The 16,327-nt window shown below is 44.0% G+C and overlaps 1 protein-coding gene across 1 annotated transcript; it reads left to right on the top strand.

Moving 5' to 3' along the window:
* Window positions 1-4,488: 4,488 nt before the first annotated feature.
* On the top strand, window positions 4,489-14,372 carry foxk1 (forkhead box K1). The gene is made up of 9 exons (XM_079729881.1): window positions 4,489-5,000; window positions 6,397-6,612; window positions 9,190-9,388; window positions 9,754-9,900; window positions 10,259-10,452; window positions 11,099-11,271; window positions 11,711-11,977; window positions 12,663-12,830; window positions 13,278-14,372. Exons 1-9 carry the CDS (start codon window positions 4,567-4,569, stop codon window positions 13,502-13,504), a joined length of 2,025 nt encoding a protein of 674 aa, XP_079586007.1. The 5' UTR covers window positions 4,489-4,566; the 3' UTR covers window positions 13,505-14,372.
* The last annotated feature ends 1,955 nt before the right edge of the window (window positions 14,373-16,327 follow it).

The following is a 16,327-nucleotide window of genomic DNA, read 5'->3' as shown; positions in this document are numbered from 1 at the left end:
GAAGATTGCTTCATGGTTCAGGGAATATACCAAGATCTGTATACCCCAGAATCAACTTTAGATAAAGAAGAAATTAGAAATGATTTAGAATTGTTAAGGCTCCAAGCGGTGACTAACCAACAGAATAAAGAGCTAACACAGCCAATAACAGGAAATGAATATAGAAGGTCATTTTGAATGGGAAAACCGAGGGAAGTCCTGGGAGTGATGGTTTCACTTATGAATTCTATTAAGAATTTCAAGGTCCGGTAATACCTATCTCATGCAGGGTATTTAATAAGATACTGGAAACAGGAACCTGGCTAAATAAATGGAATTTAGCAATTATTTCTGTATTGCATAAAGAAGGGAAATACCCTGAAAACTGCTCATCAGACCAAATGGGGTCTATATGTGTGGACCAAAAAACAAATGTGGACCTAAAATAAAGTGGAGAGTTAAACAAATAGCTAATGTGATCAAGTTTGAATACATTTGAGACAAAATATGGAATAGCTGAGCTGTTCTGTTGGCAATTTCCAGCCAAACTATACACTATAAACAACCAATCAACCAAAATCCGCCCAAAACGTATATTGCCAGAAAACCGATGAATCATATATTCCTGCAATGGCAACTACACGAATACACACCTAAACACAACCTGATTATTAACTATGATGTTATGTGGAATACAAGGAACCTCTCGTCTATCTCTCACACACACAAACCTCACAAGGTCGGTAAAGAACACACCGGCTCGAGGGAGCAACATAAAGTACGCAAGCAAGGATTGAGGTAAGAAAACGATGTTTATTGTTAAAGGGGACATCTCATACCACCAGGTGTGAGTGTGATTAGCCATTACAAGCAGGTTTGAAAATGTGCAGCATTGTGACATCACAGGTTGGCGTGTCCATCTATCCGTCACACATCTAGATGGACACGCCCACCTGTGATGTCACAATGCTGCACATTTTGAAAACGGCTTGTAATGGCTAATCACACTCACACCTGGTGGTATGATATGTCCCCTTTAACATAAAGATGAAAAAATGGTGTCTGGAACCATGCTGGTGGTCCTGCCTGCAGCGCGACTGGTTAATTAGGAGGCGTTGTCTAAATAGACTCAGCCTAATTGTCTGCAGGTGCTGACAACCAGGTGAAATCAACCGACGTCACCTGAAAAAGCCCCAAACAAACAGGAAACAATAGTGATGTAACACAGTCAATGAGATGACATTAATACACAACACACAATATAGGCATCTAGCCACAGAAAATGTACGTTTGGTACATGAGCTAAAATAAAAAAAAACTGAAAATAGTCATGCATAAAATAATCTTACATTCATGTAGAACTTCAACTTGAAATAATCTAACAAGAACTTAAAGAACATTCAACATCAACCTTACAGTCAACGCCAGCTCGACTATACATCATGAATCAAATCTCCTTATGACTGGCGCGGAGGTCTGAGTGACAGGTCTGATGGCCCTCCCTCGCCCCTAATTACTATTGGACAGGCAAGCATCGTTTTAGCATTTAGCTTCTACTGGAAGTGGCCCCGGATATGTAACAAGCAGCAAGCCTTTAGCCATTATAAACGGGGCTCCCCACAGACAAACGCCCGAAATATAACAATGATATTTCCAATCAATTAATAAATTTTGCTCCACTAACATGCAATAAAGGAACCGTTTAAGCTTGACATGGTGTTTCTAGGTCAAATATTGACGTTGTTTAGGCTCCGCGATGTCCGCAAGGGTTAGTTTTCATAGCCGCTATCACGCTCAAGCCTCACCGCCCAATGTGGGCGGTTCCAAGCTAATCCGAACATTTAAAAATTGTAATGGTGTCTCTAGGTCAGCATTACTCATTGCGCGGCTCGCAAGCCACATGCGGCTCGCCAAGCCTCTATTTGCGGCTCGCATGGCGGTAAAAATATAAATCGATATGATCATGCAGTGAATACAGATATTTAAAAAAACAATACAAACAATTATTTAAAAAATAAATCAACAGCGGCATTAAAAGGTGGAAATATAGCCTTGTCTAGAAAATATTTTTAAACTTGCTCGGCTCTACGCTGACAGCGGGGTTGCCAGATTGGCGGTTTTCCTGCATAACAAGAGAGAATGTGCTCTTTGGATGGACTTATTCTTATTAACTTATTCTTCAATAGCTTCCATGTTATGTGACCCAGTGTCTCCACATTATTCTAGAAAATAGCACACAGTCACACAAGTCTTAATTTTCCTCTCAAAGTGCACCAGATTGATGCATTCCAGGTTAAAAGGTACCAAATTTTCTTCCGGGGGAGCATGCCCCCGGACCCCGCTAAGGACCGGGTTCCCTCCGCAGTTTCACAAACTTCTGTGGGAAACACTGCTTTAGGGAGGACATATTATTAAGCAGGCATACTTATTTATGACTGGATTCATAGCTTTTGATACTTTGAGGTAAAAATGGCTCCCCTGTTGACGTCGTCCTGTCAGTGCGGTCTCCTGAAAAAAATAGTGAATACCACTGGCCTACGTAATCCGTGTTCGAAACATTAAGTCATCGTTCGACGTCCGTTGCCAGGCAGGTTTCAAAAACATTCTCGCACATGTTGCCAAAGACGAAATAACATAAACCAGATAAAACTTGTTTTTACTTTATATTTGTATTGTATTGAATTTAGCTAGTAATCTGAGTGTTTAAAGTGTATCATAGTCTAGCTAGCTTGTGTTAATACACTCAGTTTACTAGCTAAATGCAATTAAACGATCGTCCGTTGCCAGGCAACGTTCGACGCGATCGTCGTTGCCAGGCAGGTTTGGAATTTTCGAACGCGGATTACGTAGGCGGTACAATTTTCGACCCCGGTACAATTTTGTTGTGACAGCTTCATAATGCATTACCAAATGTTCAGTGACACTGGAATTGAGTCGTTTGACAACATTGCAAGGGCATATCAACTCCCAAGCAACCATTTCTACCTATATTTGCAACTAACTATCTAGATGAAAAAGTCCAGTTAAAAATCCTCATAGATTTACATCCCTTAATCGAGTATATGGCCAAAAAGTGTGAAACTGGAAAAACCATATGTTTAACTGGACAAATATATAATATAAAATATATTACAAGGATATCGTGTTGAGGACTTAAAAAAATGTAAAGATATAAATATTGGACAGAGGTCCAACATTTGATGGAACTAAAACTGAGAAAAGATGTGTTCTTAGAACAACATAACATGCTCTTGGGTACAAGACGCAAAGAACCTGAAAAGGAACATCTATATCTCTTTTTGGCCCTGACAATAAAAGCGCTTAAACAAATAACAAGAAGTTGGAAAAAAAAATAGAAACACCCAGTATGGGTAAGTTGCTAGAAAGCATAGAGGAAATGTGCAACATGGAAAAGGTAACTAATAAGATTATCACCAAGGAAAATGTATATACTAGCAAATGAAGCATGAAGGGTGGTGAAGAAGAGGGGGGTGGTAGTAAAATGACAGATCCTGCTAAAAACTCTCACATGAGAAGCGGTAACCTATAGATAGATAGAAATAGAGATTCTAAAAGCCATGTTTGTTTTTTTGTTTTTTTGCTTTGTGTATGTGTGCGTGTGTGTGTGTGTGTGGGGGGGGGGGGGGGGTATGCGGATGAATGTGTGTATGTATGCGTATATATGTATGTATACAGGGTGCGATTTGTCAAAGAAACAGAGGGGGGATGTTTTTTTTTAAGTTAATGGTAGGCCCTATTAGCCTACATTTTTAACAGTTGAACCATCATCTATAATGCAAACTAAAAAGACATGAAACATTTAATTTTTCAACAAATCGCACCCTGTATGTATATTTGTATGTGTATGTATATATATGTATATGCATGTGTATGTGTACATATGCTGTATGTATTTTTCTCTTGTTCTTTTTGTATTTTTTATTTATTTGTTTATTTTTATCGGCATTGTCCTGATACATACATTGATTGTTAGTGAATAAGGGACATCTCATTATTGGATTTAAATGTATCTAAGAAGGACTATGTAAACAGTGTTATTTATTTATTTTCCTTCCTATTTTGCTTTTCTTCACGGGTGGGAATAATGAATGTACACTAGCGGGAAAAAGAAAGAAAGAAAATGTGTTCTTCGGAAATGGAAATAACAAACTATGATTGTCATAAATTACGGAAATTGAATGAATGAACACAATAAAGTATATATAAAAAAGAAAACATATAGTCAAAGTGGAGGGTATAACTTGCTTCTAAAAGACAGATGAATGGTGATTGCAAAAAAAGAAAAAAAGAGTATACAATTCATAAATAAAATTGTTTTAAAGTTAAAATAATCTCAAAATGTGGCACAAAACCATGTACACCTTTTTCACAAAAATCGGAGTTGTATTGCTTAGGATCACAGGTAAGAGGCGCAGGATCCCGTTCCTAAAGAAACTCCATTCCGGATCTCCTAATGATCCGGAATCCATGTTGTTCCTACAGCCACGGTGTTAGCAGAGTGCTCTGGCCGAAAAACTCTCACGTTGCAACTCAGTGTGAGAAGTGTATATAGGTCCCCGAAAGAAGATGGCAGACTACCGGGACGACACGGGAGCTCGAGCCCTCCTGGCTTTGCAGTCCGCACCTTGCAGTCCGGTGCGCGTCGGGATAACACACGCGTACCAGTCCACTCTTTCCATATCAACTTCCCCGGTTATGGGAACTCGAGGGACCACAATCCTACCCGTTCGACTCTCTACCCATATGAAGGCCCTGGCCAGACTCGAAGGCCGGGACTTTGAGTTTGTCATGCGCCAGAGGACAATCACCATAGGCCGGAACTCTTCCCATGGCTCTGTGGACATTAACATGGGTCATTCAAGCTTTATCTCTCGACGGCACCTACAAGTCACATATGACGAGTCGAGCGGTTTTTTGCTTCGCTGTCTCGGGAAGAATGGCGTGTTTGTTGACGGGGTGTTTCAGCGGAGAGGGGCACCGCCACTGCAGCTACCCCGAGAGTGAGTCAACTTGGCTAGCCTAGCATGGTCGCTAGTTGTTGTAGCTAAACCGTAGTGTGTGTGTGTGTGTGTGTGTGTGTGCTACATGTGGCCTGCTAACAGGCATAGCTAAATGCCAAACTTTGAAAGGTGCGGTTGACAAGCTGGATGTTTCCAAAATAGACGCGCACGCATTCATGTTTCAAGTTTGCATTCTTAAATTTCTACGTCACAAATCCAAACCTATTGGCTTCTGATATGTTCCTATTTTTACTTCGTAAATGCTTGCCTGTACTTTTGGTCAACGTGTCGCCGTTTTGTAAACACTAAATGTAAACAAACACACCCTTGACAGCTCGCATCATAATATACTCTACAAAGTAACCCATCAGAGTACTACGAGATCTTAGGTCTGAATCGTCTTGTGCGGGCCCACCATCAGTATTTCAGCGCTTTGTGTTTATACTTTTCTCTAATCACCACAGTCTTACTTTCTGAGCCTACAGAGTTGTTTGGTGGGGGTGCGTGTGGGGGAGGGGGATACGGTGCTTGGGCCTCCATGTTTTCTGATTGGTCTCGAGGATTATTTGGAGGTGTGTCCCTATGTGATCAGGAAGTACAAACTGGTATGACAGGCGCTCAATTGAGTAAAGAGCCGACGCACACATCACAAAAATCGCTTACTATTTACGGTTATCATTGATATTTTGAAGTTGTTTTTATGTGATGCGGATTTGCAGGTCGGGAGGATATTTTCCTTGGTTTCAGGATTTACAATATGCCCTTTTTTAAAATATATTCTTTAATCCAAAGCGTATTGCAACACTTGAGTGCATGCTGCCATATATAATGGGTGGCCCACGCGGTAATTGAACTCCTAACCCTGGAAGGGTTAATGCCATATGCTTTACCAATGGAGCTACACACCAGTCATGAGTCATGACTTCATTCAGTATTTATTCTATTCACTCCTGTCTCAATAACTACACCTCGTGCACACACCCCCTGCTGCTCTCTTTGGATATCCATCAGATATTTATGTATCTATATATATCCATATCTATGATGTATAGATTTCGATATAGATGTATAAATAGATTCATATAAGAGGGCCTATTATAAAGCCGGAAAAATCTTTTCCGGTTTTAAACGTTTTCCGGAAAACTTTTATACCGCAATGTTTTAAGATTTTGCGCCACATATAAACAACTTAAACGTTTGAAATTAATATGAATGACAATTGTAAAATAGTAATGGTGTTTTGGCATTGTCCATTTTGGCGTTGTCACCACAACCAGCTGTGGACAACCCCACCAAACCGAGTCCACCACCCATGATGCTGCTACACAACTGCTACACGGGCCACACGTCTTCGAGACATCCCTGTCATCCACACCCCCTCCGTGTGCTCTTTCAGGTGTGTGTTCCGGTTCCCCAGCACGGTGATAAAGATCCAGTTCATGTCTCTCCTGGAGCCAGAGCTGCAGGGGGAGAAGGAGCACCCCTCTCCGGCACCGCGCTCCCTGCTGCCCCACATCTCCCCGCTCAAAATCACCATTCCCACAATGCAGCAGCACGAGGACCACATCCGGGCCTTTGGCTCCCCGCTGCCCTCCCCCACGGGCACCCTGAGGTAAGGACCGGGCAGACTGTTGTGTTGCTATGGGGATGTTATCCCGGTTGGCGCGGACACACAAACGCACACGCACCTCCAAAGGGGGGCCAATGGTGGAGGTCAGGGGTTCTGTTGTTGAGAAGAAAAGTGTGATGTCGGACTGGACTCCCATTGTGATAATCCAAAAGGGAAACACTAATAACAGCCATTATGTGTCACTTGCCTTCTTTGGCTTTTCTTTTGAATTGTATTACTAGACGATTTTCTTAAAATGTATTTTCTGGTCAATAATGAACACCATTCCCATAAATTCTTAGGCCATTGGGACTTTCATGACACCGGTGTTCCTGGCAAGTAACGACCTAGGAAAGGAAACCTGTATTAAAAACAAGCATAGCAAACAACGTTTGTATTACCTCATACGGTTGTGTTAATACCTAATTCAAAGTTATAGTATTAATACGCTAATTTAAGAATTAATTTCATTTTAAAATAAAGAGATGGTTTCTGAAGCTTCCTTTAGAACAAGGACATGTTCTTAGAGATGAACTCTGAAGACACCTGTTACCATGTGGAATAACACAATTATTTACAAAAAATAGATAAAATATTGATTAATTTGTAATTATGTACATATGTAATGTAATCATTTTTACATGCGTAAATACATAAATCCTATTGACACACATGAATAAAGAATTATTTAAACAATTGTTTAACATCCAAAACAATACTAAGTATCCCTTGTGAGCTTGGGTTAGTAGTAAAGCTATAACAGTCAAAAAGGTAGCATGTAACTTCCTCAAACTATTGCTCAGCGAAGTTAATGAATGAGATTGTCGTGTGTGCCTCCGGTGACGGCTTGTTTTGTTCTTAAATCATCATGTGTGCACACCAACGTGAGCTTGTGTGTACATTCCTTATATGGAATGGCTGTGGTTTCCAGCCCTCTGATTGGCCACTAGGCAGGTTGTTTTGCCAGCAGACTTTTTTTCTGTCCATTCGTGGTTTCCTTTTCAGAACCACCCCCCCCCCCCCCCCCCCCTGCACACCTCCCAGTTTATCCTCAACGACCCCCCCCCCCCCCCCCCCCCAAACACTTATACACACACACACTAAATTAGACGTGTTGCTGGGCCTCTGGTTTGTTTTTGGGGAAGGGGGGGGTCAATGTTGTAGCATGATTTTAAACAGCATCCACATGTCCACACACTGGCACATGGCCTTGGTTTCTGAGACTGTTGCTGAAGGTTAATATATTGACAGGCATGCAGTGTTTACTCTACCAACCAAAGTCTGCATGGGTTATATCAATTTTACATTGAATCCAGCCAGTGCTCTTACTACAGCAGCAGATAAAGCCTGGTTAATCATTTGTCTGTGTTTTGTGTTTGTGTGTGTGTGTGTCTATTTTCCCGATAATGTGTGTTGTGATCACGTCCACACACAAAAGGCATTGGAAACACTGGGCGGATTAATTCCGCACACAAGTGCAAAAACAAAGTCGTAAACCATGAACACAAAGAATAAAGTGAATAAGCAATGTTATGAATAGACATTCTATTAATCATGTTGATAACAGAAATCATATTGGGTTATCGGCTGCACTGTTTTTATTGGCTCAACCTTTCAGCCTTAAGTTGGCCTGCTGCCAAATACAAATCCAAAGCCTGCGTTTGTTATGTTTATGTTTTTTCAAGTCTCTTAACACACCGGTTGCCAATGGCAGGAACACACACTGGTCTCCCATGAGAAGCTATTGTTTTGATTTTCCCACTCCTACACAATAGCACTTGTGTAGCCCAGGGATTTCTATTTTTTGGATATTCGGTCCTGATTCGTTGCCGAACACATTTCAACCATGGCTGGGATTGCTAATATATACAAATAATGTGTTATTTCCCTCAGCCTAACTTCTTTTTACGCTTGAATGTTTATGTACGTATGCACCTTGGTAACAAACTTGTTACACCTAATTGGACTGGATATAAATACATTTAGGTACCTAGGTAAGAGCTATTGGTGTCCCATAATGAATCATGGAGCAGTGGTTCTCAACAGGTCTAGCCTGAGAACCCACATGTCATTAAGTCTACTGAAAAACAAAGGTCATTAAGTCTACAAAACATTATTTACCAATATGACAGCTATCAACAATGGCTTGATTTACTGTTAAAAACATGGAGCGAACCACGGCAACAATTAGGGCTTAACTCCAGGAAAACCTGAGCCAAGGCAACATGAATTAACAAAACAAAATGCTCTACGACCCACCAGTTGAGAATCACTGTCTAGGATCTATCAAAACAAGATGATGATTGATTTTGACAAGGCAGTAAGGAGAATAGGAGAAGTTAAATGAGAAACATCAGAAGACCATCACTAATGCATTATTTTACAAGCTGGTAGAAGTGTTCAAACAAATTGATATTGACTTGCCACCTTAAAGCACGTATAATGGTGCTGTCTTTGGTCTGTTTAATAAACGTACACATTTTTTCTCGTTGTTGTTGTTGTTATTATTATTATTATTATTATTATTATTATTATTATTATCACTCCTAACATGGTCCAACATCCCGCCCTCCTCCCCAGTGTTCCCAACTCCTGTCCGGCCAGCCCACGAGGGGCGGGGTCGTCAGGGTACCGGTTCGGTCGCAACGTGACCTCCGACCTCCAGCTCGCGGCGGAGTTTGCGGCCAAGGCGGTGTCGGAGCAGAGGCAGGGTCTGGTCAGGCAGGCCAGCGGAGGAGCCGAGCCTCGGGGGGAGTCGGCCGGCAGCGACAGTCCTAAGGTGACCCGCTCACTACCAGCTCACCACACTGTATGGCATGAAGTGAGCGGGACCTGATCTGGCCAATAGCTGCACAATGTCCATGTTAATGCTCGAAAATTAGATTCAAGATACAAAGGTTTTTGTTTGTCACATACACATACAGGATATGCGTGATAAATGTATGTGAAACCAAAACTGGATGGACAGGGAAATGTACAAAATGTATTGCGCAATATGGCCAGGGTTATTATTAATAATTAGTGTTTAAGGGAAAGGGACATTATTTTTAGATTGCAGCCAGATACACAAGCAGCTGTGTGCCACTGCCAACCACACAAACGCACATGCTCACAGAGTCTTTGTGTTTGCTGCTTTGTGTCCAGGATGATTCCAAGCCTCCCTACTCCTACGCCCAGCTGATCGTCCAGGCCATCTCCTCAGCCCATGACAAGCAGCTGACGCTCAGCGGCATCTACTCCCACATCACCAAGCACTATCCCTACTACCGCACCGCAGACAAGGGCTGGCAGGTGGGTCGCCACGCGCTCAGACGCAGCCAGCACTGCTTTTCTGTGACCGAATTCAGAAGCGACATTCATTCATTAAAAAAAAATCATCTTTTTATTTGGGAAAGGTATACAACAATCAACAGACTGTACACAGAATGTCCGTATATCCCTTTCCTCGACCAACATAAACTCATGCATGCATGCATATCTGCATACATAGATACAACCCACTCTCAGTATATAAACAGAAAAACAAAACGACCAAAACAACAATTATATTAATAATAATAAGACGACCAAAGAAAGAATAATAATAACATTCTAATCGATTTCTTCACCTCCAGGCGTCCAATGAGATTTGTTCTCTGTCTCTCTCCAGAATTCCATCCGACACAACCTGTCTCTGAACCGCTACTTCCTGAAGGTGGCGCGGTCCCAGGACGAGCCGGGCAAGGGCAGCTTCTGGCGGGTGGACTCCGCCTCGGAGAGCAAGCTGGTGGAGCAGGCCTTCAGGAAGAGACGGCAGAGAGGCGTGGCGTGTTTCCGCACTCCCTTCGGACCCCTCTCCTCCAGGTGAGTTGTCAGGGCCGGGAGCTTCCTTGAGTTAACACTTTGTTTTGACCCGTGTTTAATAGGTGTGTGTGTGTGTCTGTGTGTGTGTGGGGGTGGGTGTGGGTGGATGGATGGATGGATGGATAAAAAAAACATCATTATCCACTTAATTTACATACTCTGGAAATTCGTCTTTGGCTCTCTGACAAAATAAAACATAGCACACAACACACTGACCATATAAGTAAAGCTATATAAAAACATATACTATAAACTAAGTGGGTAAAAAAGCATGAATAAATACTAGTGCAGTTCTCAGTCCTGAAAACCTAATGAGTTTTCCAATGTTTCTGCTTCCCTCCCGGCTAACCATGCGACCGGATAGAACCAAGTAAGTAGTGGCGGTCGCTGTGCTTTAACTAGAGCTACGGGGCTAGTCCCTAGAACTGACCGGTGGTGATCTTGTGGCATGCGAGCACGGCTTCATAGACGGGCGGTCGTACCTCGGGCTCCGCATGACGACCCCTAAGACCATGAGTTCTGTCTTCCACTACCTCAACCCTCCTAACCCCTTCTCTCTCGCTCTTTCTTTCTTTCTTTCTTTCTTTCTTTCTTTCTTTCTTTCTTTCTTTCTCCTTCTTCTCTCTCGCTCTCGCTCTCTCTCCAGGAGCGCCCCGGCCTCTCCCACCCACCCTGGCCTGCTCTCCTCCCCCTCCAGCGGGCTGCAGACCCCCGAGGGCATGAGCAGGGAGGGCTCCCCCATCCCCCACGACCACCACGAGCAGCTCGCCCACAAGCTGGCCTCCGTGCCCGAGTACCGGTACTCTCAGAGCGCCCCAGGTGAGCATGTCCGCACACAGGGGGGAGGGAACACGCACCCAGCCATGGCACGGTTATTGAGAGAGAGAGCTGCCGATGTGTCATTTATACATCAAGGCAACGCAACGGACAATGAACTCAAAAACACCAAAAATGGTGTGCAAATAACTTTGTGTGCGTTGACTGCATGACACCGCAAACACCAGATCTGAGAGCCAGTGCTTGACGTCCGAATGGCTACATGTGCATGAATCCTGTTTTTAAAAAAAAAACAAAACATTTCAATCAAATTGAAAGGCAACCTTTTTAACGAGAAATGGGAAGGAGAAGATGGTTCAATTGTTTTACTTTTTCTCTATTTTAAACTGATTCTCACAGATGGCCTAAAACCAGGCCCTCCTCTTTCAGCATGGATGCGTTTTTCTTTTATAGATGTATTTTGTTTGCTCGTCTTCCCCAGGGTCTCCGGTCAGCGCCCAGCCGGTCATCATGGCCACCCCCCACCACCCTCCCCCCCTGCCCTCGGGCCTGGGCAAGGCCCTGGCCCTGGTTCCCGGGGGCGGGGGTCCCGCTCAGCCCTTCCACCTGATCCAGAGCTCCTCGCAGCCGGCCCTCACCATGGTGCGGGTGGTGACCAGCGCCGCCCTCTCCTCCAACCTCCCCAACGGTTACATCTCCACGGCCTGCACTACCATCCCCGGCCAGCAGGGGGCAGTTGAGGGCAGCAGTGAGTCATTTTTTAGGGCCATTTTCTTTTCTACCAAAATCCTATGCAAATACATCTTTACCAATGGAATGAAATAAGTGCATGCATAATTATATAAAATCAGTTGGAGGAAAACCTTGAGCCGTTTTGATATGTCAACTGATTTAGTCCTTGGAGTTGAAATGACCTTCCAATAAATCAGACCAAGCTGTCTGATTTTTAACCCATTTGTACCGGCTGCTGCGTGGCACAACATTATATCTAGTAAATACAATGTTGCGCCGCGCAGCAGCCGGTACAAATAGGTTAAAGCAATGATCAAATAGGTACATATCAGATGTTTAGGTTAATTAATTCTTAGACATTTATGTCCACTGTTGAAAAAGTTGATCTCTAATTACTTAGACTCCCTTCCATCTCCCTGTTACAAATAGCCTTTATAAATATACTTTTAGTCATGCCATGAATGCTTATACAGCCTGTTTTACAAATAATATTTATATTAAACACATTCAATGCTGCTTCTGCAACTTGAATGAAAATGAAATGATATAAATGTAATCAAATTCATTAGATTTCCTAATAACCTGAGCAGTCGTTTCCAATATCTATAAATTGGTATATATTATGCAAGTGCATGCGTCTCCTCACATTGCGTGCAGTGCTTTATTTGGCTCCTCTCTGCCTGTGCCCCCCCCCCCCCCAGACGGTCAGCTGAGCTGGGAGAGACCCATGCAGGTGGTGGAGGCGGGCGGCCAGGGTCCCGAGGGCCGAGCTCTGACCCTGGGGCTGCACCAGCTCCCAGTGCGGCCCGTCACCCAGAACGGACAGCACACCTCCACTGTGGTCGCCACCAGCCTGGCTAATGCCTATGGTACTGTCCCGCCGCCTCGCTGCTCATTAAAACACACTATTGGTGCACGGCTACTGCTGCTTATTAAGGATAAAAACCCTCAGTGTGGCAGATGAGTACATGCCCCCCCATTCTTAAAGTTAAAGAGCAACACAACGCACTCTCGTATTGTAATGATCTTCGTTCATACATACAATATATCCATATCTCCTCAATCAAATAGGAAACCCTAGAACCAACCAGTAAAACCTTACCGTGACCTGCACTTGTGGTGTGTACAGTTTTGATAACGTGAGCTAATGTGCCGCGACACATCATTTCCCCCCCACGCCTCCCCACCACCCGTTCCTCCAATGCCAGTGATCACCGAGGCTACCGGTGGCTCTGCTGATTGTCCGGTGCTGTTGTTGATCTCCGCGGTAACCCAGTCTTGAGTGCACCCAGTGACCCTCTTTGTCTCCCTGGCAGCCCTCAGCAGTCCCCTTCAGATCCTGGCCGCCCAGGCCTCCAGCTCCCCCCCGGTGCTGGTGAGCCGGCTGGCCGGCGCGGGCTCTGACGGGGGCCTGGCCGAGCCCCAGGCCAAGAGGGTGAAGACGGAGGAGGACCTGGACCCCCCGCCCCAGCCCGCCGTCGCCCCCGCCCAGCAGCCAGTCATCGTGTCTATGATATCGCAACTCCACGACCCCAGGAAGTGAAACCCAGGACGCCCCCTTCCCCCAGGTTGCCTAGCGAACCCCCGAACCCCCGACCCCACACAGACACACACACCACCGTCACCCCTGCCGCAGTCCAGGTCCCACCCTGACAGGACTGTAGGCAACATGGCCGCCGCGGACCTCCAAGCGGCCCCTCAAACTGAAGGGAATTAGGCGATACGTTTGAGATATTGCTCCAAGAAAGTATCAAAGTGAGCGTTTTTTTTTATTTTTTAATCATTCGTTTTCATCATTATTTCTTTGCTCATCGGGCACCCGAAGGAGGGAGATATTTAATCATGATGGAGCATTTGACATGTGGCAGGCCTCCCATCTCTTTAATTTACCCCCCAGTTCTCCCCTAGTTGTTAAATCAAAGCCACTTGCAGGCCAAAGAAACCAGCCGTCCAACACCTCCGACTGATGGAGGGAGGGGAGTGACCAACCACAAGTGGGATCTCCCCCCCCCCCCCCCCGTTGGCACTCTCAAATCTCTCGGACTGTGTGTGTGTGTTTGTGCGTGAGTAACACGACTGAGGCGAGGTCAATGCAAACCCAGTGGCCAGATGTTGGACGCCCAGACTGTAGTGTCTTCCTCCGAAAACCGAGGGTGAGGAGGAGGAAGAAGGGTGATGTGTCGGGATTAGAAATCGGAAAAACATTCAAACCCAAGAATTTCGCATCAATATTGACCAGATCGGAAGCGACTATGTTTCAGTTTGGACGTACAAAGCATCCCCCCCGTCAAGTGGAGGGGGTGTACCTCCTGGTGACCACGGAGGTCACCGAAGAACACCAGTGTTTCCCCCAGCACTGTATGGTTAAGGCGGCCGCCTTAACAACAATAGGGCACTGCCTTGACAACCAATGTATCAAAAAATAAATAAAAAAAGATATATATATATATATATATATATATATATATATATATATATATATATATATATATATATTAGTGCTGTCAAGCGATTAAAATATTTAATCGCGATTAATCGCATCAATGTCATAGTTAACTCGCGATTAATTGCACAATTCTTTATATGCTAAATATCCCTTGATTTCGTGCTGCTAGCCTTTTAATGAGATCAGATTGTTGAGAAGGACAGTAATAAAATATATTTGGTAAGATGGATATAAGAAGAGACCCGCAGTGAATTCAACCCGGTCCACTTGACATCAGGGAGGTGCATGACAGTGGTAGGCCTACCGTAAAACTTCAATAGCCCAGGCTTTTATTTGTTTCAATCACTGAACTTTCGAACAAAACTCTTGCTCATTAAAGGTGGGAAATACTATAACATTTATTATTTAAACCAGCATGAATATTCCTACCGTACGAAGGCCTATACACATTACCAGGCTATCGAATAACACCTACACACACACACGGCGGCGGAGTGGTAATCGGGAGAGCTGGGGTGGGCCGTTAACGTTTCGGGGCTATGGGGCTGATTACTGCGGGATAACAATATTGCGTTTATAAAAGTTTCTTGCAGCGCCGTCCGACAGCCTGAGCTGTGCGCCCACAACCTCTCACTCACTCAACAGCCGTAACACTCAAAAACTGTCAACGTCGCAACCAAGTCGATTTTGTCTAGAGGGGAGTAACTGAGCGGCCCCTTCCGAAGTGGTACAGCCCAGGTGGTCCTTGAACTGCGATTGGTCGGAAAGAGGTAACAGCTAATGACAACATTGAACTATAGTACCAGGCTCAAACAGAGTGACACACAAACACACACACACTTTTAAGGAGTTTTTGTGCGGCGTGCTTGTTGTTTTGTTTCCGGTGTAGCTAGATCCGGTATGGTTTTGGAGTTTTTCTTAAGTGACTAGTTGTTGCTAGACAGCAGGTGAAAAAACGACAATGTTTGCCAAACCAAAAGAGCGTTAATCGCGCGATAAAAAAATTAACGCCGTTAAAATTGGTTTGCGTTAACGCCGTTAATAACGCGTTAAACTGACAGCACTAATATATATATATTTTTTTTATAAATATTTTTCAATTTTTATGCATTAACAAAGTTAATGCATAAGGTTGTTCCCCCCCCCCCCCCGCTCCTTGACTAAGACATTTTCCGGGGGAAACGCTGAACACGGAGCTAACCTAATGTAGACAAACTGATTGTTGTATTGCTAATTATTCTCGTTTTGTGTAGAAAGAAAAACAAGGAGAGGAGGTGCAGCCCGGTCGGAACGGTTGTAGTCGTTTGTAAAAAAAGTTTAAAAAAAAGCATTATTGTAATAATCCTAAATGCCTTAAAAACCTTCTTGTTGTCGTTTTTTTTATTTTATTTGAACCTTTATTTGTTTTAGACTGCTTTACAGTTTTAGAATGTTAACACAGCACTTCTTGAGCAGTACCTTATCCGCTACACTACAAACTTTTCACCATCTTGCTAACCGATGACGCCGCGTATGTTGACTTGATTTTTGTAACCAGGGGAAGGGCGGGACCAACACACAACCACATAAATCTCTCATTTGTTCGGCTCGTGTCGTTCATGTTTTCATGGGTATCACTCGCTTCCATTCTCAGCTTTTCAACTGTTTTTTCATGTCTCGCAGCCCAGCCCTCTTTCTCTTTGCGTTATCTTGGCGACCTGTGGTAAATCGCCTATGCAGTAGTTCAGATGGGATGTGGCCGAGCGGTTGGCTTTTCCTTTGCAAGTAGCCGCCCCTTGTTGGATCATCCTCCAGCATTTCTCTCTCTCTCCTTTCTCACCACCATTGACAAGCAGCCGTTAACTCGTCCCAATTTCCACTGTTCAGGCATCCATTTTAAATTTGCGTTTATTTTGTTTTTCGCTGTCTGTCAATCACAAA

The sequence above is a fragment of the Pollachius pollachius genome (genome assembly GCF_949987615.1).
Source record: "Pollachius pollachius genome assembly, chromosome: 2".
In the NCBI taxonomy this organism is placed as follows: Eukaryota; Metazoa; Chordata; class Actinopteri; order Gadiformes; family Gadidae; genus Pollachius; species Pollachius pollachius.
This window is presented reverse-complemented; position numbering and strand designations above follow the sequence as displayed.